Source organism: Schistosoma haematobium, chromosome 1 (genome assembly GCF_000699445.3).
Source record: "Schistosoma haematobium chromosome 1, whole genome shotgun sequence".
In the NCBI taxonomy this organism is placed as follows: Eukaryota; Metazoa; Platyhelminthes; class Trematoda; order Strigeidida; family Schistosomatidae; genus Schistosoma; species Schistosoma haematobium.
The window spans coordinates 28,953,953-28,981,723 of NC_067196.1; the positions used below are offsets into that span (position 1 = coordinate 28,953,953).

Genomic DNA, 27,771 nt, shown 5'->3' on the forward strand with positions numbered 1-27,771 from the left:
TAAATTTTTTTTTGTTTGGTTTTCCTAAGCATGTTTAAATCATTTGTTAGCAATCAAAAGTCATTGGCAGAATAAAGATTTTCCTATATATATATATATATATATATATATATATATATATATATATAGTGTGGGCTACTTATGATGATAGATATAAGTAGCATGTAGCACCAATCGGAAGTGGAATACCTACCAGCAGAAGAACAGAAGAAGAGAAACAAGAGGAAGTGGGATAACATCCGAGTATGAAGAATGAAGAAATATATGCAGGACAATTGAAGAAAGATGTGCAAATAGTGTATTTAAGGTACAATTTTCATGTATATGATTTGAACACAAATTAGCTGTCAATGAATTGTTCAATTTTACAAGAATGAATGATAAAAAGGTATTTTTTCAACTAACAATCAATCAATGAAGTATCAAACACTATAACTATCATTCACAAGTTCTATTTAATTTTATATGCCTTCTTTTAAATTCTTTTTACGTAAAACTGACTATGAACAGGTTAGTACAGATGTAGGCTTTATAGTTAATATCTTATTGTTACGTTAACCAACAATTTGTTTTCTCTTATGTTTTATTTTCACACAATTATGAAATTAATTAATGGGTTCATGAATATCGATAAAGCTTTACTGAACGTCCAACACCACTTATATTGAGCATTGGTTAGAAAGTTTATAATAAATATATTATGTCTCATATCATAATGATTAGAGAAATTGTATTTCTAACGTTTCATGACTTAATATTAGCCACTTGTTTAGAGTAAATAACTCCAACTCTATTGTTTAAGATACCTTGTTTAGCCTAATTGATAATAAAATATAAATAATATTATTCTATAGAAATGATTGACGTCAATAGTGTAATATAAACCGAAATTAATTAGCAACCATTTTTATTTAATGTTTTCTTTCCTTCATACGTTTCCATCTACTTTTCATAGTTGATACATGAATTCTCTGAAAATTAAACATTTTTTTTCGTAGACGTAAATATATTTTAATGACAAAAATTATAGAAAGAATTACACTAGTTCATTAGTATCATTTATACTTGACTATTTAAAATAAAATGACGTTTAACTTTGTTATTCCTCAAGTTATAAATTTTAAGAGTTAAATTGAAGCCATTTTAATATGAAATAGAAGTATTTAAGTAATAACTTGTAAATTGGCATTTATAATGTAGATTTTCCTAATCTTATTGTCATTTTTCCTTTCATATTGTGTATTATTAACTAATCGTTTTTAATATGAATGGACAATTAATTTACGTAAATATGAGAACCTTTTATTTTTAATTTTAATAAACCATGATAGATTCTCATAGAGTTTTCTAGAATTTCTTACATCACATCAATTACGATATTAGCTCGTCTCACAATGTTTGTAGTTCTTTTTTTACTTTACAAAGGTCTCATGAGGTAACAATTTACGTTAATAAACAAGCTGCATATAGTTTAAGTTATAATCTATGTACACATATAATGAACATAGTCTATCAGTCGTCATAGAGAACAATAGTCTACTGTTGTGTGTATAAATGTAAAACATGTACCATAGATTATGCGAACTTCTACGGAAAATATTTCGCTAAATAAAAACCTTTTAATGTTCAACAGTATCTTCACATAACACAACGACTGAATATCATATTCAAATAATATAATTCTTTTTAAAAAAAAGTGCATTGCCAGTCAACTTAGCATTTATACCGTTCTGTGAATTTTAGTTGTTGAGTTTAGAAAATTCATTTATTTGAAACGTTCAGGTCTGTTGATGACAATAAAATTAATTTTTACTTAAGACTAATACAATTTTATTATCATACAGGGGGTTTTGTGGAGATTGTAGTCATTTAATGGTTGAGTTCATGAGTCAATTAAAGCTAGACCACCATGGAAAATCTGAGAAGCACTGGACGGCTGTTTCATCTTAGCATGGGATCCCTCAGCGGTGCAAACTCAGGACTTATCAATCTCATAAGTGAGCGCTTAACCCCTAGATGATTGAGCTGGCATCTAACAATGTTAATGTCTAACTTCAAGCAATCCAGGAAATTGTAACAACTCATTAAAAAAAAATTCAACTAGGATTGATAAATTTGTGGAACTGCTTCAGTTTGAAACTTTTGTATGTAATTCTACTATTACATGTTTTATTAAATAAAAAAATTGTGTTTAGAAAGATTAGTCTATTTTTTAATGTATTAGGAATTCATTAATGATAATATTAGACTTTTCAATGTGTAACCATACGTATTCTTTTCTCTTACAATTTCATTAAATATGTAATTAGTATTGTTCATTAAATCTTGTTCGAAAATGACTATTAATACTGTATTAAATGAAAATGAAACAGTAGGATACTATCTTAGAACATAGTTTGATATTATGTAGAAATGAGAAAATTTCATCTTGTATAGATACACTTTACATTAGACTATGGTTAACTAAATAATAATTTCTACAAAATATTCTTTAAACGTAGTATGAATAATTTTTAATTACAAGATTTACTAAACATAACTATAGTTAACTTTTATGAAATGTATAGGATATACTGAGTGTTTTTCATGCAATGGAATGTATTGGAAAGATTGATTTACTTGAAAGATAATTTTCACTGTCAAAAATTAGATGATGTCACGTATTTGTTTACCGATACTGATAAAATTATATCCTTCAAGATTTTAATAACGTTGCTAGAATAAATACATAAACAGACAATTGCATACATCTAAATCGAATTGATTGTAACGTTTGTGGTTTCGGCAGTGGAGGACACGGGACCGCATTCTTTATTTGGAGATTTTAGATATGTTTTGCTGATTATTAATAACCAGTACAAATTATAGATTGAATGTTTTATAATAGAGATTTTGTTGATTCCCCGCTGGAACAATTGAATATTTCATGGGGATTTATCAATCAAAATCTGTAGCTTGTTAAAGAAGGTTTCGACTCCACAAGTGACATTCAATTGATTTATTTCATTTATACCATAAAGCATTGTTAGTTTATATCTTTCCTTTAATTGCGTACATACTAAAGATGTCACGCAAATTTGATTGTCATCGTTTACATAATTAAACTTGATAAGACAATTCCTGTTATTACGTTATCATCTCTATTTATTTGCTGGTATTTTTCCATAGAATTCAATTATTATGCCTTCAGAAATGTTGCTTGGATTAAGCAGATTGATTTAAGACTTAAAAGCAAATCTTTTAGCTACATGTTTTGCTTAGAATACCTAAAATAATTTACATCATATAACCTTTAAATGAGTAGAATAAATCTATGTTGTTACATGGAATTAGGTTTATGATGAATGGAAATTTTTATACTGACAACGTTTATGCTTTACCACAAACGCAAATAATATATAAACGATTGTGTAGCATGTAAATGTATTTATTAATTCACGTTTTTGTAAAATTCCGATTCACATACTATATAACATTTATGAAGTTAAACTGTGATATGATGTATGGAGATTGTTGGATATTTATCAGATCATGAAGCGTCCTAAGTTAGACAACCGTTGAAAACCAGGAAGAACCAGACAGTTGTTTTGCCCTAGCATAGGACTCACTGAGGATAGAACCCAGGACCTTTAGACTTGGCGGCATGATCTTAATCTTTAAACCACTAAGTCGACACTCAATGGTTTATGTCTAACTTTAATCGATTCAAGATAATATTTGATGATTGCCCAGAATGTATTAAGATTATATATATCTATCACACAAATAAATATGTATATGTTGGCATAATTCAGTGTTATGGGCTTTTGTCTGGCAACAGATACTTTAATCATTTAGCAATAAAGCCTTTAAAATTGATAAGCTGGCTAGTTCTTTTATGAAAAACATAAGTAAGAGTTTCTTATTCAAGACACTAGCGACTGGTTTATTATTTTTTCCCTCACTGAATAATAAAATACATGAAGTACTTCATCAATAAACACTTTAGATAACTAGCCTTGTTGCTGACCACTTTTTACTGTCAAATAACTATCTTGTACAAAACTGGTTATTTTTAAATAAATTAAAATCTTTTTGTTCATGTAAAAGACATGACTATGCTTTGTAAGAAAAATGATTGGTCACTGAGTAGTAACCAGTGTTATGTTTGTCTAGAAATTGTAGTTGTAGTTGTATCGATCAAGTTGTAATGCAGATACGTCAACATTACATGTTTTATGTTTTGACGTTAGGTGGTTGAAAGTTGTTGATAAGTAAACCTGAACACAGGTGCCATGCTATTCGGCACTAAAATCACTGAAATTCTTAAAATGTATGAGCAAGAATGATTGGAAGGATTTCGAAAAATGATCACTTTTTCTGTTTCAAGTCCGATTTCTTGTATAATACTTTATAGATAATGGAAAACGTTTACTGACTGTGATAAACAGGGCTGTTAATATTATAGAATTATCGATGTTTACACATCGTGATGTCACATTCTTTGTACTGATTGATTTAAATACACAGACCACTCATTATTATTTCAAACCGCGGATGAGATAAATCGATTAAGTGACAAACCCAATATAAAAAAACACCGGGTGATAAAGACAACAAAATCTAAGAAGACGACCCTTTACAAACAAGGACATCAGTGTGAACTCACGTGATGTAAGTCCCAAAGATATTGTCCAAAATCAAAACGAATGTTCTGTAAACAAACTTTCTAGCTCAGATAACACGATAACTATTGAAACTATACAAACGAACTTTGAATCAGCCAGTCAGTCAGTCACAACGTAGGACCAGGCACATATGTGTATCGGTTCAAGTTGCAACACCTCATTAGCACAACAAGATGAACACCGAATTCATAGAAGTAGTTAATTCAATGGTGATAATATATAAAATAAAGATTGGATATAAGAATATAGTACGGGGAGAAAGAATTAGTTCGTACAAATAAAGATATAAAGCAATTTTGATCTCATAGCTTAAAGGAAAGATAGAAAGTGTATACACCTACGACAGTGTGACCAATTTTGAGCCATGTCATTCAGTCTCCAACTATTGGTTACGATAGTCACGCGGACCCCAACCAAGTAGTCTGATTTCGGGATATTTCGCATTTTATTGTTTCTATTTGTATACTACTTGCCTAATGAAGTATTTCATCATATTATTCTATTCTTATACCATAATAATAAAGTGTACATGAGTGATAGTATCATTAGATAAACATATGTTTTTCATACTTTAAAAATACTTTGAAATGATTGTTATATTCTAGTGTTACATTTTAATAGAAGAACAACTGTTATCAAACAATATATGGCGACAATATACAAAGATATATCTTCATTATAAATAAATGTATATAGTGAAATTCTTCTGTTGTATTAACATAACAACTTCACCTTATCAAGTGATGAAAAAAAGAACACTTTTATTTGTATGTTTTGAATGAAGAAAAAAATTGCCATAGGCATATAAAAACGACAGATTACATTTCTTTCTTTTTCATGTGGTATGTATAACAAATAAAAATAACTGGTAATTAGTGTAATTAAATGTCATACAATTAGATTGAATTTTTCTTATATCATAATTGTGGTGTGTGCTACTTATATCGACATGTGTAGTATGTAACGATAGTCAGAATTAGAATGTCTGGCAGCAGAAGGTTGGGAAGGAAAGAACGGGAACAGAAAACAGTTGGTATGTAAACGAAGGAACTACGAAGTCTGAGACAATTGACTGATATTTACAAAAAGAACAATCAAGTTTGAGACAATTGATTGATATACTACAAATTAAGTATTTACTGTATTGTTCTCAGATTTTACTAAACTGTGCTGTAATTTTGTGTTCAAATACATTCGATTGTCCCTCACTTATGTTATCGTTTACTACAACATCATTATTTTTTGAAAAATCTTTTTTATATGACTGTTTGTCAGTTAGAATGGTCAATTCATTTGATACGTAAAGAAATATCGAAGCGATTCTGATAAAAATAAAATTGAGAATACATTTTACCGCTTAATTCTGCAAACGTTGAATAGTCCGTGTTTATCAGTATTTTCCTGAATTACGGTACAGTAGTTTTGGCATTCATATTATAAGGAATCAGTTTAAGTTAAATTGTCGAAAATAATAGTCATCAAAGTGATAAATTCATTGTAAGGTAGTGAAATAAATTACACATATTTTGTTTGATGCAATTTGAATTTATGATCATCTATTTGACATTATGTATTGCTTGTTTTCTGGTGAGTGAATTAGCTTGTTGCATTTGATTATACATTTAGATACTGTAAATAGAGAAGTGTACAAACCAAGAATATGACCAAGATATATGATGACACATATAATACACAACATTCTGTCAACATCCTGAAAGCGAGAACTCTTATGAATTCAGAATGTGATACTATATAATTGATCAAATTGACCACAATTTTCATCTATTTTCTTTATATTATTTAAAATAGAATTTGTTAGAGAAGACTTTATTCTCCAACAATTTAGTTTTTCAATCCTGCTTACTCAAACAAGTTTAAAGGTTGTCTCTAAATGAAACCTACGTTTTTCATTTGTGAAGTAGCAAAATACTGACTTACTAGGTATATTATTCAGAGTCACTGGTTTTATGAGATGATTAAAAGTTCAAATTTTACGCAGTTAACTTGAGTGTCGTTATTTTGTAACCAACACAGATTAGATAAGGAGAGAAACTCATAAAGTTTTAGTTCTCCTGTATATTTTTACTAAGAATCTGTACTCACTAACTATTCTGTGCAATTCAGAAACTGAATGTTCTTACACAGAAAACCTCAACAGAAGTATGTAACTGTCCAATCCATTCTCAAATAATTGAAGAGACAAATAAACTTTCTAAGTCTTATATGTCTCGTTCTACTATAGGATGACTCCATAGTGCTCAAGGATGACCCCACTAGGGATCAAACCCAGATTTGATATAGTTATCTACTACTGCAAATGGAAAATTATCTCACATTATCACGAATTTCTTAAAGTTGCGCAAACAAATCATTAGATATCCGCCTGCTGACCTGGGTTTTATCAGACCAGAGGTCCTAAGTTTGATTCTCGGTTGGGTCGTGTATATTCAGTGTTGAGTCGTCCAGTACTAGAACAGAACGGCTGGTCTGTACTTTCTAGTTTTTAATGACTGTCTATCATGTGCCCACGAGTGACTAGCTTTGAGAGGAGATTCTTGGAGTTCTAGTAGGAAGTTGTGACCGTAAAAGCTAATCCGTGTTGGAATGCCACAATTACTCACCGAATACAATTAGAGATGCTTATGCAATGTCGTGGATTTATTGTGGTTAGGTATTAACACCACTGAACGACGTCTCAGTGATCCGGGGGTTTAACATTCACGCGTGTGACCTAAAGTTCTGGGTTCAATTTCCGGGTAAAGGTTCGTGGTTGAGCACTGCAAAGAAGTTCCATACTAGAACGAGCTGGCCTTCCAGTCATTCCAGTTTTTCAATGATTGTCTAGCGTTGATAGGTTCGTGATTTCAATAAACCTCAAAAATCTCCATAACCCTATACTTATAAATGATTTTCTGCTAAATAATAAATCAGAATATCTATAAATGTATTTATGATATCCTTGTTAGTATCTACTTCATTTCCTCCTAAAAAGATTACTAAGTATGAAGTGAAAGTGAATTCAACTTTCCATAAAACAACTACACATAAGTTGAAGTGAAACAAGTCAATAACTGTTATATTCAATTATTCATGTTTATTTCCATGTAAGAAATGTAAATTTCTTGAAGCTTTTGTTCGATGAAGTGACTGAATCATTTAAGCAAAAACAAATCTGATAAACATGTTTGAGCTTAAAGAAAAAGAGTCTTTTCAATCATATTTTGGATAAATGTCAATAAAATAGTCTTTTTTTTTAAACATACGTCCTAATAAATTCATCTCAACAGAACGTCAATGAATAATTAAACAACAAACTAGAGATAAGTTGATATCCTTTTCCTCAATAAAGCATAATAACCAGAGTATGGATTGATTATTTTTATGAATTATTATTCATCAGTTAATATGAATCATAGTTTACGTTAATATAAGAAGTGATTCACATTCGGTGATGCAATATATTTTCTTTAATAATATAGGCACAAAATTTATTGTAAACTTAGGTTAAGCAATCTCTTTTTTGTAGCTAACAAAACCAATGACACAATTTATAGAAAGAAACAAGTAGATTCTAGGTCACGTACAGTATCATGAAATGATGCTTAGTGATAAAGTATTCATGTGCTTTCACCTCTATAATAAGTTAGTTGATTAGTTACTTAAGAATACTAAATGGTTTTACCTATTGGTGCCATTTTAAAACCATATTTCTGAAATGCCTTCGTTTTTGCGGTTACAGTTACGGATTAACTCCAGTTATGGAACTACTAAAAATCAAGGAGCATCAGTGCAATCTAAGGACCTTCAAGCTTTGTGACGATCACATGACCTTTAAATCATTGAGTTAGAATACAATCGTTAATATTTCCAACTTTACTCAATCCGTTACATAGCTTGACAATCATTCTACAGTAGTGACTGGCAACTGATTTATTAACTATAAGGTTGAGTTACGATTATTACGACTTTTTACTATATTTTGAAAATTCATCTTAAAACCAGTTAATAATAGACAAAAGATACAATGTCTAGTCACTGCAAGATATACTTTAATAATGAAATCTGGAATAAGAATAAGTATAAAATTGGTCCAAAACATTGTACACTTAGTTGGGGACATTTTTTTTTGAACCTATTAATCAAAGGTAGTTTCTCTGATAAATTTAGTCCATACAACTCTCATAGTGCATACATTATTCTACATCGATACCTTCTGATGATAGATAACAGATTTTGATTTACACATGGAACTAATTTACTAAGTATTTATCTATCGTTTTATGAATTGGTTTGAACAGTCGAGTCTAATAACATAATGTTTATTCATTACAGAATTAAATATCAAATTACAGGTTGTAAAAAGTAAACCATAGTTTAAATTACTATGTGTCTAAGCAGTTATTAGTTTTGGGCTTTGGAGGTGTGTATAACATAGGTCGTTATTGAAATACAAATGATAAGGGTTGCGCATATTCTTATGAGATATGAACCACTATTCAATACTGCAACAACTGTGCAAATTAGATAATCATTAACAGTTTATGATTTACAGTAATGAACGCTTTTTCTTTGTAATTAGTCTGTGCACGACAGAAAAACCTGAAATTCGGAATGCATAGTATATGTACTTTGAATCGTCTTTTGAATAGACATTATTTAAACAGTTATAGAACATGATTTCAGATTAAAATGCTTAATAACAGCAACATTTATGTCAATCACATTTATTTATTAACAGTACACCAATAATTTGTTTTACATTATTATGGTCTATAGAAAATCGTCTTGTTATTAAGATACTCTACTCAATATTATGTATATTGATTTATTGTTCAACTTTACAGTGACTGATGTCTCCATGAGAAATTATTTACATAACAATTTTAAAAGAACAGATAATAGCAAATTTCATGAAAATATTGAATATATAGTGTATAAACATAATTAAGTTTAGTTAAGAGTACAGGCATGTTTTCTTGGTGAGTATGAGTGTGACTGCAAAAAAAAACAATTATTTAAAACATTTAACTTTAAATTAAATTGGTTGAAGTTAGACATTAACGGCATTGGATGCCGACTTAGCGATCTAGAGGTTATCCATTCGCGTGCGCGATCGATAGGTCCTGGGTTCGTAGGTGCGCACTGCTGAGGAGACCCATACTAGAACGAAACGGTCGTCTAGTGCTTCCAGGTTTTCCATAGTCGTCTAACTTCAATTGACTCATGAATTCAATTATTAAATAGAATAATTAAGTGGATTTCTAATTTGAAAGCGAACTCTCGACTTTATTCAAATGCATCAACAGTATTTCATTTTCATTTTTTTAAATAGTACAAATGTTTCGTGACGTAACAATCAAGAATTAGCTGTCATCAATGAAAGTATTATCTTTTACGGATTATTATTTGCTTAATAACCAAATAATTAGTTATATAGTCGATAACCTGATTTAATCTTAACAATTGTTTCAAATATCATTTAAGAGTAAAACTTCAACTAAAAATACTTTACAGTTGTCAAACAATTTTCTAGATAATTCATAGACAAAATACTATGGTTATTAATTTGTAAAGCAGAATTAAGATATTTTGTTGTCTGTGATTGACACTTTATGGACAATACATTTTCTTAACATAAACTTCGTTTTGTTTTTTAAACAATAGCTGTTAGAAATAATAAATGATTTTGTAATGGCGATCAATAAAACGAATCTGTAAATAAAATTTTTAAAACATCACAATATATCAACATTAAAAATAAAGATGGATAGTGGTTAGCAGTGGAATCCAGGACGTGTGTTTTTTCCTATTTAGGATTCTTTAGCTGCATGTACCTGCATCTCGAAGTTGATGTTCACTTTGGGACTCGAATCCCGTACCGTTCGCTTCAAACGCCATCGCGTTATCCACTTAGCTAATGAGTCCATCTTTGTTTATAATGCTTGTGAATTAAGGCAATATCGAGGCATTACTCACAATATACACATATGCCAATAAGAGACTGATCAATTTCAGTCCTAAGCATCAATTAGAAGATTCATGTAAACAATACCAAGTCAATTTACATTAATATTAACTTATACAATCTTCAAAGAAAGTTTTTAATTTACAGTTTTTCAAGAAATTGTACATTGTTTTCTCATGTAGTGAATTGAACACCAAATTGAAACAAAACTGCGATATTTTTAATAAACAAAATGATACTAAACTATTTACTTGTATTGTTACGAGGGAAGAAATGTCCTTGGGTTCAAGTATAACATGTGAGATCGTGAATATGTACTACTGAGGAGTCCCACATTATGACGAAACAATTGCTCAGTGCTTTTAGGTTTTCAATGGTGATCTAACTTAAATTAACTCGAGAATTCAACTTTGAAAATACTACAATCTTCTCAAATCCTGAAAATTGATATTTTAATTCCATTTTAAACATTTATAAGATTTTTCAATTAAACCTCAGGATTATTTTATAAAACATACAGTAGATTTAATTGTTTTACACAGAATCAAATGTATATAATTTATCCATAAATAAAATATGTGATTAGTCTAGTTAAACAAATAGGGATGTAGTTCATTTTTCACTTTATTTATTTCAAAGTTTTACTGATTTCATTTCTAATGTAATTAATTGATGTATGAAAAAAAAGAGAACAGCCGGTAACTAATCAATAATATTGCCACAAATTATGGACTATTTGAATAGTACGATTCAATAATTCATTACTTTGAAAATCAACATATTGACTAATTAAACACTGTCATTCACTAGCATAAATACGTTTTCATTAAGGTTATGCCTTTATGTTAGGCATATTTTGGAGGAAAATGTATATATAATGTAGATTTTTATATGAGTGTTAGCTAATATTATTACTTACTTATATAGTGCGGTGTTAATTACTTTTGTCACAGCTGATATTAAGTCTTATATTTAAAGTAGATCAACTGTCCATAAAGTTTACTATATTGAATTCTAGTAGAGAGAAAGCTAAATGATTATTTTATATTATTGAGGATTATTTAAGGAATTCGGAAATTTCCGATAAACACAAGGATATAATTGGCTTAATGAAACAAAATTGGTATTTTTGTCTTTATAATACAAAAAATAAGTAGCTTATGTGATATATTTTAAAGGTGTTTTTATGCGAAAATGTGTATGGTTTGAACTGAAACCAACTATCAAATTATTGAAATTTAAATAACACCAGTAAACTATATTATTTTAGCCTGATACTAATCAATATTGAGTACTAATAAATTCATGTAATATGGAGTTCATAATCTTACCATATAGTGGGAAACATAAAATACTTAGATCACTAAGTAATGGGCGGTTATAGTTATATGAAATGAAGTTGTATGCAAACCTAGCTTTATAACACTTTATAAAATGCGTTGAGACAGTGGATTTGAGGTTGAAACTCCAGTTTGATTGATTGAATTTGGTCTGCACTAAGGTCTCGAAAAACCTCATTGTGTTACTCAATGATGAGTCAGAGTTCGATAGATCAGAGGGAACAGTTTTTGATGTTATTTCCTGGTTTATATTTTTGTTGTTCTTTTATTATATATATATATATATATATATATATATATCTGCTTCACATAAATGAGATTTAACAATGAAGGTAAACGTATATGCATTTTTTATAACTCTGTCTTCTTAATTTTACCGATATTAAATTATATAATCATTAAACGAAAGCTTCAAAATGTTTTCTGACTGGACAGTCAATTTATGAATTTGATAACTGTTCTAGTTTTCCCTACAATCAGTGACATGTTGTTGGTCAATTTACAACGTAATGTTTTATCACTTGATATTGTTTACTTGAATCTTTCAATTGATGTTTAGGACTGCAATCGATCAGTCTCATATTGGCATATGTGTATACTGTGCGTATTACATCGATATTTCCTTAACTCACAAGCATTATAAGCAAAGATGAATAGTGGCTAGGGTGTCCTGAATTCCACTGCTAGCCATTATCCATCTTTGCGAATGTTTTATCATTAAAATAGTTTAAAAGGATGTATTCTGACTAAAGAATTTTGAAATGTATCTATTTCTTATTTATTTTAAAAGTGGAAATATTTTTTAAAATTATTTAAATTAAAATGGTTATTAATTATTATGGACAGTAAGTAATCTTCAGGGTTTGTAGAAAGAAGATCAAGGATTATATGAATTACCGAAAGAAATGAATAAGTCAGATTCTTTATTCAATTTGTCATCAAAATCGAATAATAGCCTGTTTCCCTATTCATCATATTTCGATTTCAGCCTTATTAGAAAAGATGACTACGAAAACAATAACAAGGGATACCAATAATTATTACTAGTAAAAATATACAGAGGCTTGAATATGCATGTTACCATGTTGAAACATTTGAAAACCCTAATGTGTATACATAATCTCATCAGAATGCATCCATTTGTACAACAGCGTTATTGTTGTGGCACTATATAAACAATTACAAAATTCTGTTTATTAGTAGGTAGTCAAAACTACTGTCTATTTGCATTCATCTTGTAGGTTCACATATAGTAAAAGCGACTAAGGCAACAGAGTTCTATAAAAAGAATAGTTTGAAAATTCTGTATTCTTACATGCTTATGTAGTCTTAAAATGGAAAGTAAAAAAGATAAATAAAACTGATGAAGAGGATTAACAATTTATAAGTGAGTTTATCTAAAGATAGAATAAATAAGAAACAGTAATACTAGATGCGACGTACTTCATATATTTTCAATCCTAAGATGAACCATGATATCAGAGTCATAATCCCTTTCTTATTTCTCATACACATACCAAATAATTCTATTCAAATTGTCATTACAATGGTTTGAATGATATTATATCTAGTGATTTTGATTAATTTTAATTACAAGAAATGAATGGCTACTATCCATTCAGTTTCTGATAATTGACTAGAATATTTTTTAAGAAAATCGTATTATATCTTCTTTTACTCAGTTACAGTTTGACAGCTTTCGGTTTTGATTACATAAATAATTAGTTGATATGCAATTAAGAATATCTGTACAGTCATTTACTTATAAGTTATCTTTGTGAACTTACGTTTACTTTATCTAAGTAGATCAATGATAGTGAGTTTGAAAACAAAATTATTATTTTACAGTTCAGATATTTAGAAACCACTGAATAAACAAAATTTCACTGATAATCATACATCAAATTATATGCACACTTTTTTACCAAAGCTATAAAGAAAAATCAAAACTGTACTGCAAAAGAATTAATTCATCAGTGAACACTTTCAATATTATCAGAAAGGGGTTTTTGTGGATATTATAGTAATTTAATAGTTGAGTTCATGAACTCAATAATAATCATCATATACTCACTAATGACTGTCTCCAAAAGGCATTTATTGGGGTTCTAGTGAGAAGCAGTGACCAGTAGAGTTCAACCGGATCTGTTGTGAGATAGTAACTCACTGATGACAATGGTGGATGTGTCGCTCAATTTCGTGGATTGATTGAAGTTAGACATTAACACCGTTGGATTCTGGCTCATTGGTCTAGAGGTTGAACACTCGCGCTCGAGATCGATAGGTCGTGAACTCGAATCCCGCTTGGCGGGATCGTTGATGCGCACTGCTGAGGAATCCCATGCTAGGAAGAAGCGACCATCCAGTGCTTTCAGGCTTTCCATGTTGTTCTAGCTTCAACTGACTCATAAACTCAACTTTTTTCAATATGACCAATAAAAGCTGTTTTTATTATAGACAATAAAACCTTTGAACATTTGTTTGTTTATAGCTGACTACTATTCTAAGTTTAATGTGTTGGTGTGTTTCTTTTTAGAAAAAGAGCTATATATATAAAGACTGATGTTTTATCCTAGTTCTTTAGCTGTTCATATATTAATAAAAATTGCAAACCATTAACATTTCACATAGGATAAAAAAGTTATAATATGTAGTGATTGGTAACAATACCCTACGTGACCCTTCTTATCTCAAGACGATAGGTAAAACGCTGTGAAACTTGGCTTCGTATATGTGACACTTTTTGTAGAAACATATATAGAATCATGTGGGAACTAAAACTCTACATGACGTTTAAATATGCGTTTTAACAATTACACGTCAATGTTTTACGTAATACTTTTATATATATTTTGCTTTTTACTCTTCTAACACAAAATCATTCAGGTAAACCAATACAATGCTGGACACCACAAGAGTTTACTAGAGCATGGGAGGAGTATGCAGAAAACTATTGTTGGGTAGCCAGTACATATTTTATACATTTAACCAGATATCCAACATCAAATATATTGGTGTCACAGTCTAATTTCATGCCAAACGGTTACATAGATACAAATGGACAACGTGTATTACAGCCTTATTCAATATTTCCAAAATTTTCAAAACCAAAAGCTGGTGAATTACCAAGTGATGGTCGATTAATTAGTTATTATCAATGGGCTCCTATTCTATTAGCTGTTCAGTCATTTTTATTTTATTTACCATGCCTTATTTGGAGACTTTTTGCTGGTCAATCTGGATTTCAAGTAAGTTTACATTATTCTTTTATACACACAAATTTAGAAAAAGCATGTATACAATAGCAAGTACATTCAGTAGACGAGTTCAAAGTTGTACGATAAGGTCATCCTCGTGACTAATACTAGCCATTATTCATTATACATTGAAATAACTAAGAAGGTTGTATGTTTTTACAAATCTTTATTTCAATATTTATGTGTAATATGCCGTTTATTCAGTAAACGATGATTATAGCTTCCTAATAGTTATGGATTTAAAAATATTGAGCTTGATAAGTAAATTGATTTTCTGTTTTGTGTCAATATAGTTACATCGGGTGATTATCCAAATATAAGATAAGCAAGGAATCATACAATCCAGAAATGACTTAAAGTGAACTGAAAGTTCAAGTGTAACACAAATTTAGAAAACTTTAGAATTGTTTGTCCAAGATAATTGAGGGAGACGTTGTTATAGCTAGCCTGACAAATACAATTTTCTAGAAAAAATAACCTCAGTATCAAGTACAGTAAACAACTCCTTCTTAAAGTGTTTGTCTCCATGATGTCAATGATATCGGCGAAACTCTGTAGCAAATGTCACAAACATATATCATAGATGCCTCCAATTTGTTTTTATATAAAAACAGAGAGAACGCAAGCTAATGCATATTTGAAATCTCTCACTTCATTTTAGAATAACCAGTCTCAATTGCTGATTTTTGAAAAGAAATTGAATGAATTTATATTAAGTTGGAGGAATTTGTTAACCACAAACTGTTCATAAGAATTATGATTATTTATTTATCAAAAGTTGACTTAGATCATTATTCTATTGTCTCATTATGATTTTATGAGTACTATATATTTTAAATAGAGTCTTTCGGAAAGTTTCTTCCGTTTTGTTTTAATCACGTCATTTGAACTGTGAATGTAACTTTTAGTTCCGTGGTTCACTGGATTATGTTACTTCTGAAATTATTATCTGTATAGTAGGACACCTTTATGAATTTTACCTCCTCAACACATAATTAATTTAACTTAATCATCTTTAAAAGATTTTCATTTAGGTAATCATTGAAAACTATAAATGTACAGAATACTTTCGTGATTGTTATATCAGGATAGATAAATTGTCAAATTATCCCTATTTCAACTATTTTTTTTAGATTCGTTCTAATTTAGGAATCAGCAAACTGTCAATCCTATAACAGAGAAAAACCTGACCAGTAAGGTAACTTGATATTGAAGTTATCACTCATGATCAAAATTACGTTTAGTTTTGTTGGCTGCTTAGGGAAAACTTCTCATATAGAGAGTGGAAATTCCTTTATATTTAAACTGTCAAATAATTTGATCCTTTTATTTAAGTTCAGATTAACTCTCAGAATCATTATTGCAGTTTTTAGAAATGTGTTGATTCTATGACTTATTCCAATGTTTTTTATTATTTGATCAATATTATTAGTGTACGGTACATGAATAATCCATTGAATAATTTGGAAAACAGAAAGCTTTAACTGGATAATGACTAGAATCGTCTTATCAGATCAGCAACATTTGGTAAATTAAGTTGTTAGTGTAAATATCAGGTTGAGGTACGTGAAATTACACTGCTTCTCATAAGTTGCCTGATTTTGAAGAATGACAGAAATAAGCCTTGAGCTAAAATTTCAGTACTATCGAAAAGTTACATATGCAACGTCTAGGAAACTTTTGAGTTAAGAATTTTAATCTAAATAGCTTAAGTTCAATGATGAAAATGTTAACAATGAACTGATAAAGTAATGTGACTTCATTTTGAATCTTTGAGAAAAAACTAGTATTTTCAGGTTTTCGAATACTTTTACTTAATTTGAACCTGAATTCAGCGAATCTTCATTGAGGATCTTACAACAGTCTAAATACGTAGTCTGATTAATATATTTATCCATAAGTACTTGTATCTATTACGAAATAGTCTTTAAGATGTAATTACTAAACTCTTAATACGCTGTTTTCAGTACAAACGTATGACACTTTAAACTAAATTGAAATCTTTATTTCATGATGAATGACAGTCATATTCTTGGTTGATGCAGTCCATTTCGGAATTAGAATTACTTTGAATAAGGTTCTATTCACATTCTGTTGAAAAATAAAAAGCAGTGAATAAAGTTGTTTTGATGAGAAATTTACACAAAAATAAATTACATTTGTATTAAATTTAAGGTTTGAGATCATGTACTCAACTAAGAAGATGATAAGTTTTCAAATTAACTGGAATAAACTCGGACATTAAATTTTTCGCAGAGTAGTCATATGTATCCATTAATCCAACTGTATACGATGTATTGAAGGTTCATACTAGGAACACATAAATGAATTAGTTCAGATGGTTACATTATGTTGACTATGTATTAAAGTTAGTAAGATGAATAATTTTTAATCGTAGATGGGGAATAATTTTCTCGAATTTTTATTTTCTTGCCATCGTTTATGTCTTCCCAACGTAATGTTTAACTACATTAAAAACTGACCATTATATTACTGAGTAAACAATTAAGAATAAATAGTGTTATCAGATAAGTGAATCAGATATATTGATATGTTTTATGATGTAAGTTAGAAGAATAGCATAAATCTTATTGAAGGTAAGGATCTTTTGTTCATTTGTGAAGGATTCCTTGTACTAGTTTTTTTGTTAATTTTAAGACAAGCAATAAATTCTGGTAGAAATATGATTTCTTGAGAACTTATGAATGTAATTATAAATGAGAATTAAATCCTAAAAAGAGATTCAGGATCTTCATTTTCTTAACAGATTACGTGAGGTTGAGGAAATACAACTGAGCTTTCCTTTCAAAAATAAAATAAGTAGCTCGAGAATCCTTTTATATCAAAAATCCCAAACTCTAGAAAGATCCATTTCAACTCAAGAATTTCCTTGACTATTGAGAATATTTGAACTTGTCACATACTCTAACAGCTAACTGGACAGAAACAAACTTTAAATTGAGCTAGTAGGGTAAAAGTAATAGGAACGTTAAACAAGTGTATCGCGTTTAAATTAACCCACCTTTTTTTAGAATCAGACAGAATCAAACTTCCTATTTATGTTATAATTCACCAAAACTAAACATTATTGTCGAATTGAAACAAATTAGATATTCATGTATACATAGTTTATTTCTCTTTCACTGTCAATAACTTTGTAGTGTCCCACTTTGTAAAACATTTAGTTTGGTTGATTTACTAGTACGATCAAACAGAAGAGTCCTGAACTAGCATAAAGCAGCTGTTTAGTGCTTCTTGCATTTTAAAGCATGTCTTTCTAAGAATAACCCGTGGTTTGAATTCTGAAATGATAACACTGTAACTTTTACCTAATTTCATGGTATTATTTTATTTAAACTGTTTAATAGAGTAATACATGTGTCATGTTTGATTGCTATAATACAAAGTTTATTTTTATTGTAACATTACCGAAAAATTTAAAGTGATTTAATCTTAATTAATGCGTGCATAAATGTAAGAGGGTTCAAGGAATCATTCATTAGATAATAGAAATACTTAAATGATCAGTACCTAATCCATAACGGTATATGATACAACCTATACTCAAAACTGTTTTGCTAAGTATGATAATTCATCTTATTTACAGGTAAAGAGGATAATGCAGTTTGCTTCAGAGGCAGCCCAGGCAGCTCCAACTGAAGGTGATACTTCATGTCAGCCACAAACTCAGTCAAGCCAAGTTGATCAAGTCAACCTAAGCAAAAAACGAACCTCTGTCATTGCTTTAAACGCTATGGGGTTTTCAAATTCTGCTCCAAATTCTAACTTTTCTGCAACTAAATCAGTTAAAACCTTGGCTCGTTATTTAGATATGTGTTTCATGAGACAACGGGAACTACGTCGAGCTGTTACCCTTGGTTCAGATCAAAAGCTCAAGAGAAATAGCTATAACTTTCAAACACAGTCTTCTAAACATCAGAGTGGATTTTACCTTCCAGAAACAGAAAGTGGTGTATTTAGACATGGTCAAAGAAGTGCGAATCGCATTCACAGCAGTGCTTCAAGTAGAAGTAGATCGGGGTTAGCTTCAGAACTAACGGAATATGAACAAAATTTAAAACTTCAGAGACTGGCAATGCATCAAAGGGAAAGTTGCTTTTCATTTTCTCCTTGTTTTCGCAAACCCTGCAGAAAGCGTAAGTCAACATCCAGTTATCAGCAGTACAGCAATAAATCGTCTAAGTTAACGCCTCAAACAGGTTTACCAGATAATTTGGAAACAGTTGCGATGCCAAACAGTTACTATTCTGGTCATAAAACCTATGGTGATTGTCCACAGACTATTAATGAGTTGTCAATCGAAGAACCTTCACAAAATTCAAGTACTTGCTGTCCATGTTGGGAAACACGTACACCGAAACATCCACAAAGAACTCGTACAACTCACATACCACCGTGTAGATATCAAGGGAATTTTCTTGTTCGCTTGTATATGCTAGTGAAGCTAATTTATTTATCCAATGTAATTGGACAAATTTTTCTGCTCGAGTATTATACTGGTGTGGAATATAATTTTTATGGAATTAGAGTATTGTATGATCTTGCCAGAGGAAGACAATGGGAAGAATCTGGTCATTTCCCTAGAGTGACATTCTGTGATTTTGAAGCAAAGAAGCTTGCACAAAGCCATTAGTAAGTTAATAGGAAATAATACCATATATTTATGATAAAACACTATATCTTTTTTTATTATTCTTGTTAGCAGCATATACATATATCATGAGTACTAATCATTCATATAACGTTGATATGATAAAATACGCTGGAACTAGTCACAGTCAAACAATGAATTCACTAGGTTCGTGAAACGTCGTTCGTTAAATATTGGTTGAATATAAACCTTTGTAGAACAAGTACTTGGTTTTTGACCCATAGATAACTCAACTAGATATGCTACTTCATTATTTACTAAAGTAGAACATTGTAAAAATGGAGCTGTTCTAGATTCAGATGTAAACAGTATTGTTGGTAAAGAGTAACTTGGCTATTTTCTTTTAAACATTCCTTCAGTAGAAGGAAAAACTTCATATTTAAATGTCAGCCATTTAATTTGATTGTTGTTTTTTATTATTAAGTAAACTATAGCAGACATAGGTCTAAACACTTAGTAACTTTTATCCTTCCCGTTAATTAGATTAATAAATTAGAAATAATGACCTGATTTTCAACAACTATGTCTTTTCTTTAGTGAAAACAGGACTTATTCTCATTATTTAAAATGATTTAATCTCAATGTTGTATCTTTTCATTTCATTCATTTCTATCAAAGTAATTTATAGAAGATATTGAAGGAATAAGTTTGTCAACAGTAGTTTATCATTTTATTGAATTTCTTTAGAGCAAGTTATGTTTTAATATACAGGAATATATCTATTTGTAAACCATTTGGATTGCCATGACAGTTCGGTTAATTCTCAGACACGTTGACACATATGTGTTTGACTGATATGAAATTAATGTTATTCTCAAATTTCAGGTTTCACTTGACAGTTATTGATTATTAACGGGAAATTATTCATCAATCTGTGTATGGTAGATTAAATTATATGTTATTTTGGTGTCAGTCAAAACAAACGTTTTGTTCTCGTTAACTCTTAAAATGTATTCGAACTCTAAGAAAGGGACATTATTCATTTCAGATATTTGTGGTTACATTGTTCCTCGATAAAATTAGAGATGATATCAAGATGGTGCTTAACTTAATGAATATATATTGTACTTTGTAACTAACAGATTTTGACTTGATTCTATCACTGAATGCATAATAAACTACTCACGATAAAGTCTGTTCCTATTTAGTTTGGTTTGAAAAGAAGTGTGTATACTAAGGAGATTAGTGATATAAATTTGAATAAATAATTCGCTATAGATTTTATCACACTTGCAGAATATATTGTCAACAAAAACTCATACGCAAATAATCCTACTTTCAAATGTTTAGCCTGATTAGCTTGAATAATTCGATATGAACCATGGAAAGCTTTGTTCAATTTTCGTCACTGTCATTTGAGTATTGTGTATAATAACATGATACCATTCTATAGATTTCGTTATTTAACATTTCATACAAACAAATTAGAAATGATTACACTTTAAAACAAAGCAATAAGACAAGATTTGTATCTGCTTATTTTTGCTTTGTTCGAATGTATAAAAGAAAGCCAATCGCGTGCAGTTATTGAAAGATAACGTTTTATTGTTTACTCACCTAGATATTTCTTTCATTTGACACAATTTTGGTAAATGTCATTGTTATTGTAAAATTAGCACATTTATGGTTTATAATCTGTATTGTATTTTTCTTCTTTCCTACATTTTCTATTCAGACATATGAATCACATTTAAAAACATTAGGTAGATAGAGGTTCTAACGAAGTATCATTACTAGTTCACTGAAAACCATCGTAGTTATAGTGTTGATAATCATATTATTTTTATGTTCCCAGTATTAGACGATAAATACAATCACTTTATTCAGGTCATATTATTTTCTAAAAAGTAGTTTTCTTTGTTTTTTTTAATGAGGTTTAGGACACCTAACACTGAGTTAACAGGATGATATATAAATAAAGCAAGAACAAGATTTGAAGAATAACATGAATTCGTTAAATTTCACTTTAATTTACACAAATAATAGCATTACAAAAGATGTTTAGATACCGTAATCAATGAAGGAATAAAACGGAATAGCTTATCTAATATAATATTTAAGAATGATCAGTATTTATATGTTGAATATAAATTCACAAAAACGAAAGGGACGAAGACATAAATGATAATAAAGAGATAATCAATAACAACAAATTTCATTTAAATCATGGACCGATTAATGTTGAACCGTCATTGAAAATTAGAAAGCGCTGGTCAGCCGTTTCTCCCTAGTATAGAAATCCTCAGCAGTGCGCATCCACAATACCTCACGTGGAACTCGAACTCAGGACCTTCGGTCTAGCGCGAACACCCCACCTACAACGGTATTAATGTATAACCATAATAAATCCATCAAATTGAAGGATCATCTTCCATTGTCTTCAGTGGGTAGTCGCTTCACACTGTCTTCCACTCTTGTGGGAAGCTGTGACCAGTGGAATTCAACTAGGTCGAGTGCTAGGCAGTTACTCACCAAGGGTTCTGGATTTGGATTCGATGTGAAGGATCGTGGATGCTCACTGCTAGGGAGTCTCATACTTAAACAAGGGAGCCTTCAAGTGCTTACAGTTCTTCAATGGTGTCCTAAAACTAATCGGTTCATGAAAACAATGAAATTCAACAATCTCCACAACAACGTGTTGACAAATGAGTGACAGTCAAGGAATATGGTTACCAAGCCTCATTCTCCAGTGACGTTTTCATTGAATTGATAGTTCTAAAAATAGAATTTTTTCGGTTAAAAAACAGTAGAATGACAACATGTCTGGTTTAATGATTTCAATTTTACTATGACATGAAGTGTTAGAAATGTAAGGACATTTAAAGAGGTAGTTGTTTTAAACTGAGTTGAATAAACAATCTTGACACGTGCACACACATGACTTTTTATTTTGTTAGAAGAAATCAGTACAGGACGAATCATGTGTGTACTGAATTATACATTTGATTGTCATTTATTTCAACTATCATTAGGCAAATAGTAAACCAAGATTGTTTTGTAGTTTTTTTAGTTTGAATGGTAAACAAAATAACATAGATTCTGTGTATCTATTCGAGTGGTGATTATATACAAAATTATGATTGACTAATGTCATAGTAATTTGATTTTATTGTAATGTTCTTAAACATCTAAAAATAGTTAAATGATTATTCAAAAGTTGGGAATACACAATGTATGTCTTAGAGATAAATAAATTTGACTTTAAGTGAAATTATATTTATAACCTTCAGATCATACGTCAACTATGTTCAAGTTTAACGATTAAATAAGAATTCAGTAGTTACTGTGTTATCTTGAGAGGGATTTGTTCAGGTTCTGTCAGAGCTGAAAATTGCTTATTATTAGATTTGTAGTATGTTCGTGCTAAACAATGTTGTACTTTCATCTTCAATCAGATTTTGACATATGACTGTTTTGTGATGAAAAATTTAATGTACTTTTCATCGAAATACATATTGTAAACTTTAACTAAGTGCTAACTAAGAGAATAATATAGTTCACTTTTCTTATCGATGACTAGTTAAATCTTCAGAAACGATTCATGGAAGAGTGTAATAGAAATAGAAATTAAGTGAAGAGTAATGCTTTTTTATATCGTTATTAGTAAGAGTTTGAATAATCCCATTATTAATACTTACTAATTTTAACCACTTTTAGTTGGCATGTGTACATCCCATATTGATTGCCTTTATATAGAGATTTTCTAGAATAGATTGATAGTGGGTACGAGTGAACCTCAGTACTCATCAGCTGGATGTACCAGGATACTAGTATTGGTGTTCACACATAGACCCGAACCCAGTACCTTTCACTTCAAGTGCCAATGCGTTGTACACTGAGCTACTAAGTTAAAATAGCCGCTAATACTTTCAACTAGTAAACATTAACATGGGGATAAAGATAAATCCAGCTGAAAATTTCTAGTAAGCATAAAACGTGTATCCTTGGATCCACTGCTGGCCACGATCCATCTAATCTAAATAATACTCTTTTGTTCTCATTTGGAACCACTTACTAAAAAGAATAATGAATTGGTACAGTGGAAGATGTAGAATTAATTTGTGAATTCATTAGGTAGATTTTGTAGTTACAGTCTGAAAAGTGAGCGTTTTATGAATAGTAACAGCTATAAATAATCGTATAGAAATGAAAAAGCAGATATTCAGCTTGTGTAAATATTTTCGCTGGTGTTTTGTTCTATGAGGTAAATGATTCAATTACAAATCTTTCATTATCGTCCAAGATAATATAGTCGTTTACTTCCTGTGCTTATTCTTTATTTTCCTGAGAAGCATTAATATAATAAATTTAGTTAGAATATGTTACAATTCATCAACATAATTCAATTTTTTATAGTTGGTTTCATTAAATATACTGAATACCAAGATGAGGCGATTGAGAGCATTCCATTCTCAAGTTTCATAAAATAGTGAACAATTTAACAACAAAATAATGTAAACAGTCTATCTGTTTAATTTATATGGATTTATCATTATTATCTATCCAGGTCAGCTTCTCTTATTAGTGAAGCTTATTTTTCATCTGTATTTTTCTGCTTTCCAGCTGTGAGTAGTACATATATTGCCTTATTGATTCAAGGGGAGAGATGTTTTGCTCACAATGTTTTTCTATGTTTTTGACAATTTTATTCATGGTCTTTGACATTATTCATCAAAAGTTTAATTGAGCAAATTAATCAGGACCATAATAACTTTTCATCACTAATTGAGGTCAGTCAAAACCTTCGACTATAATCTGGCGTTACTTAGTTGTGTATGCGGTGAGTCTTCGTTAGAGCCAGCGTGGAATCATATTAATTAGTACTCACATCGTGTTTAGGCCAATTTGTCAGTCATTTTGCAACAAAGAAGAAAACAGTAACAGGAAAAACCTTTATTTTTGAGTGGTGATGCTTCGATTGCTCTATAACCAAGTAAAAAACTGAGTTTATTAAAACACATTACTGTGAGATTTATATAACTAAAGAATGATTACCTTAAATCGAAGAATTGACTTATTCCTTATTGACAAGTCTAGTCATATAACTCAGCATATAATGATTTGGGAACATTACGTATTTACTTGAAATGTCATCTTCAATTCACTAATAAACTTTTGAAGTCAACTTACTTTCGGCCGGAGTAAAATGAATAGATAAATATGTTCAATCCTTCAAAATTCTCTTTTCGAGATAAAAATCTCGATTCTTGAGCAAAAACATCCATAAATTATAAAAACCGTGAAATGGTTACATTTGAGATATGTTACAGATTAACAAACTATATAAATAACTTTTGATTTCTTCACTTCAATTTATATTGGCAAACATAATAATTAGGAAAAGGAATTGTTGAATACTGTGCTAAATAAAGCTGTTATTGGTTTTTCATCATTACACTTTACAAAGTTGGATTCCACATATGATAATTCTAGAGCTATTCAGTTTCATGGTATATGGTAAATATTAGTTTCTCTCATTCATCTTTCTATCTATGGTCAAATGATTTGCCAATCTGGATAAGTTGTTGTTTGAACATAACTTTTCTCAAGAACTGACTTAATTCGGAGAACTATAAGAATCAGATTTCACTGAGAAACTGTTTATTTTTGGTCTCCTACTATTCAGTAGAGTATGAGTGCAACCCTAATATGAAATTAAGTACATGGGAATAAGGTTTTATTGAGAGTGCTACGTCTATGAACAAGTAATTCGATATTCAGTAGTTTATATTTCCAGCTGTAATCAATTTACAAAACGAAGCGTAGAAAAAGCACAGTCATGGGTCAGTTTCTATCTCATCAGTGTTTATGTTGCCTTCAAAAGGTCACGGTTATCGATTAAGAATTCAGGTTACGACAAATTTTTGTTAAAGTGTTCCATGAAGAGAAAATTATGGTCTTAAGAGGGTTTTCGTAACAAGCTGAAATTATCTTCTGGCCTTTGAGTTCGTTCTGTCCTCAGTGCTTTCTAAATAATATAATTCCCTAGCTGGTCTCATTTTGGGATGAAAATCATCTCCGCATATAAATAAGTGTAGGCGTAAGAGATTGCATTTAAAACACCCTAAAGGACTTTTTTTTACCTAGATTAAATATTTAAAACACTAAACAACTTGAGATATGACAAATAACTCCCATGATTTTATGGAGCTAAGTAAAAAATTTGAGTATGAAATTGTGAGCTTCTCACTAGTACGCTCAAGGTTACTATTTTCAAATAACTCTACTTCCTATTCTTAAAAAAAATAAGCGAGTATTATGAACTATTCATAGTAAAATTTTCATTACTTTCTTTCTTACTTTCAGCTACACTTTGCAATGTGTACTCCCAATCAATATGTTCTTGGAGAAGATATACATATTTTTATGGCTGTGGTTTTTCTTAGTCGGCATTGTCACATTCAGTAGTATTATTATATGGATTAGAAGAATAGGTACAAGAACTGTGAGACTTACTTGGATTCAACAGCAGTTAATAACTATACGTCAATATGACAAATTTGAAAAAGGTTTTGAACAGTTTGTTGATAATCATATGGGTCCAGATGGGGTATTTTTGCTTCGGTTGATTGCACAAAATTACGGAGATTTAGTAGCAGGTGATACAATTGGTGAATTATGGATGGCTTATTGGCAAAGACGATTAACCAGTTCTTCAGAGCGTAGACTTACTGGAAGTATCTCAAGAAAACCACCATCACCAGCTCCTACATTTAATAGGTTTGATCAGCCTCTACCGTCAGATATATACACTAAAAACCCGTCATTGAAAAACCAACATAATGAAACATATCAAATGCAAATGGCTTTAACAAAGGGACAGATTGAAAATAAAACCTCTAAGCAAGGTAAGAAAGATAAATCACGACGTATGGCCACTGCATCAGGTTTTCCAGCAGCCTTACTTGCCACAGAGATGGTACATCCAGTAGACCGTTTCGGTGTACCTTTAATAGCAGCTACTCGCAAGCCACCATCTTTGCCTTCTAGGTCATCATCAAGGTATAGTCAAAGAAGTCGATCAAGAGAACGATCCGAATCACCTCCACCAATACCCCAAAGGTCTCCTGGTTGCGAAAATTACAGTTTTAGTGATAGACAATCGATAAAAGACTTTGAACATCAAAGTGAACACTCATCTGTAATTTACCCAGTATCTCCTACTGGACCCGATGAAGGAGAATTTGTTGACCATCAAGCTGAAGCTATTGTAGAAAATGATCATATAGTTGATATTCAAGGATCCTTCGAATATGAAGATCCACAAGGAAATATTTACGCTGAAAATAATGACAATCAATACGCTGAAGATGTTCAGAATGATGATAATATTGTATAAGTTGTAAATTTTGAATATTATGCAACAATATACGTTTTTTCTACTTGACCTCCGTCACCTGAGTCTTTCACGTTAAAATAATCTTAAAATAACTGTACAGTAATTTGTTTTTCACAGATGTGTATCCTATGAATGTAAAATTTAAACTGATTCCATTATTTGTTTTATATAATACTAGCTTAATACATAGTGTCTGCTGAACATTGTATTGAGGCAAAAAATTTTTAATAATGATGTTTTGCATTAGCTGTTGGCTTTTCAAGTAGCTTATATATAGCTTGAAATATGCTTTCCTCATTATAGTATATAAGAAAGTCCAGTTCAGTTTTACATTTGAAGGTAAAGTGTGGTGAATTGAACAAATCTGTCTTTTGTTATAGTTACTTGACATACTACTACTCAAAAGGAAACAGTCAGTGTCCTATGATATCAGAAAGCAAATATCAACATACATCTGGATTCTGTTTGTTCTATTTACTTGATCATCCGGTTGCTTTATTATCTTCATAATAATCGCCTACATCTATCAAT

At 30.3% G+C, this 27,771-nt stretch overlaps 1 protein-coding gene across 1 annotated transcript in view; it reads left to right on the forward strand.

Annotated features, from left to right (window-relative positions):
- Window positions 1–27,479, forward strand: part of INX3_3 (Innexin inx3) — a 54,797-nt gene extending 27,318 nt beyond the window's left edge. Inside the window, exons 2-4 of the mRNA XM_051215139.1 lie at window positions 14,859–15,220; window positions 18,837–19,882; window positions 26,208–27,479. Of these exons, the coding sequence (XP_051073644.1) occupies window positions 14,859–15,220; window positions 18,837–19,882; window positions 26,208–27,240 (2,441 nt within the window). The 3' untranslated portion in view covers window positions 27,241–27,479. The remainder of the gene's footprint in view (window positions 1–14,858; window positions 15,221–18,836; window positions 19,883–26,207) is intronic.
- The last annotated feature ends 292 nt before the right edge of the window (window positions 27,480–27,771 follow it).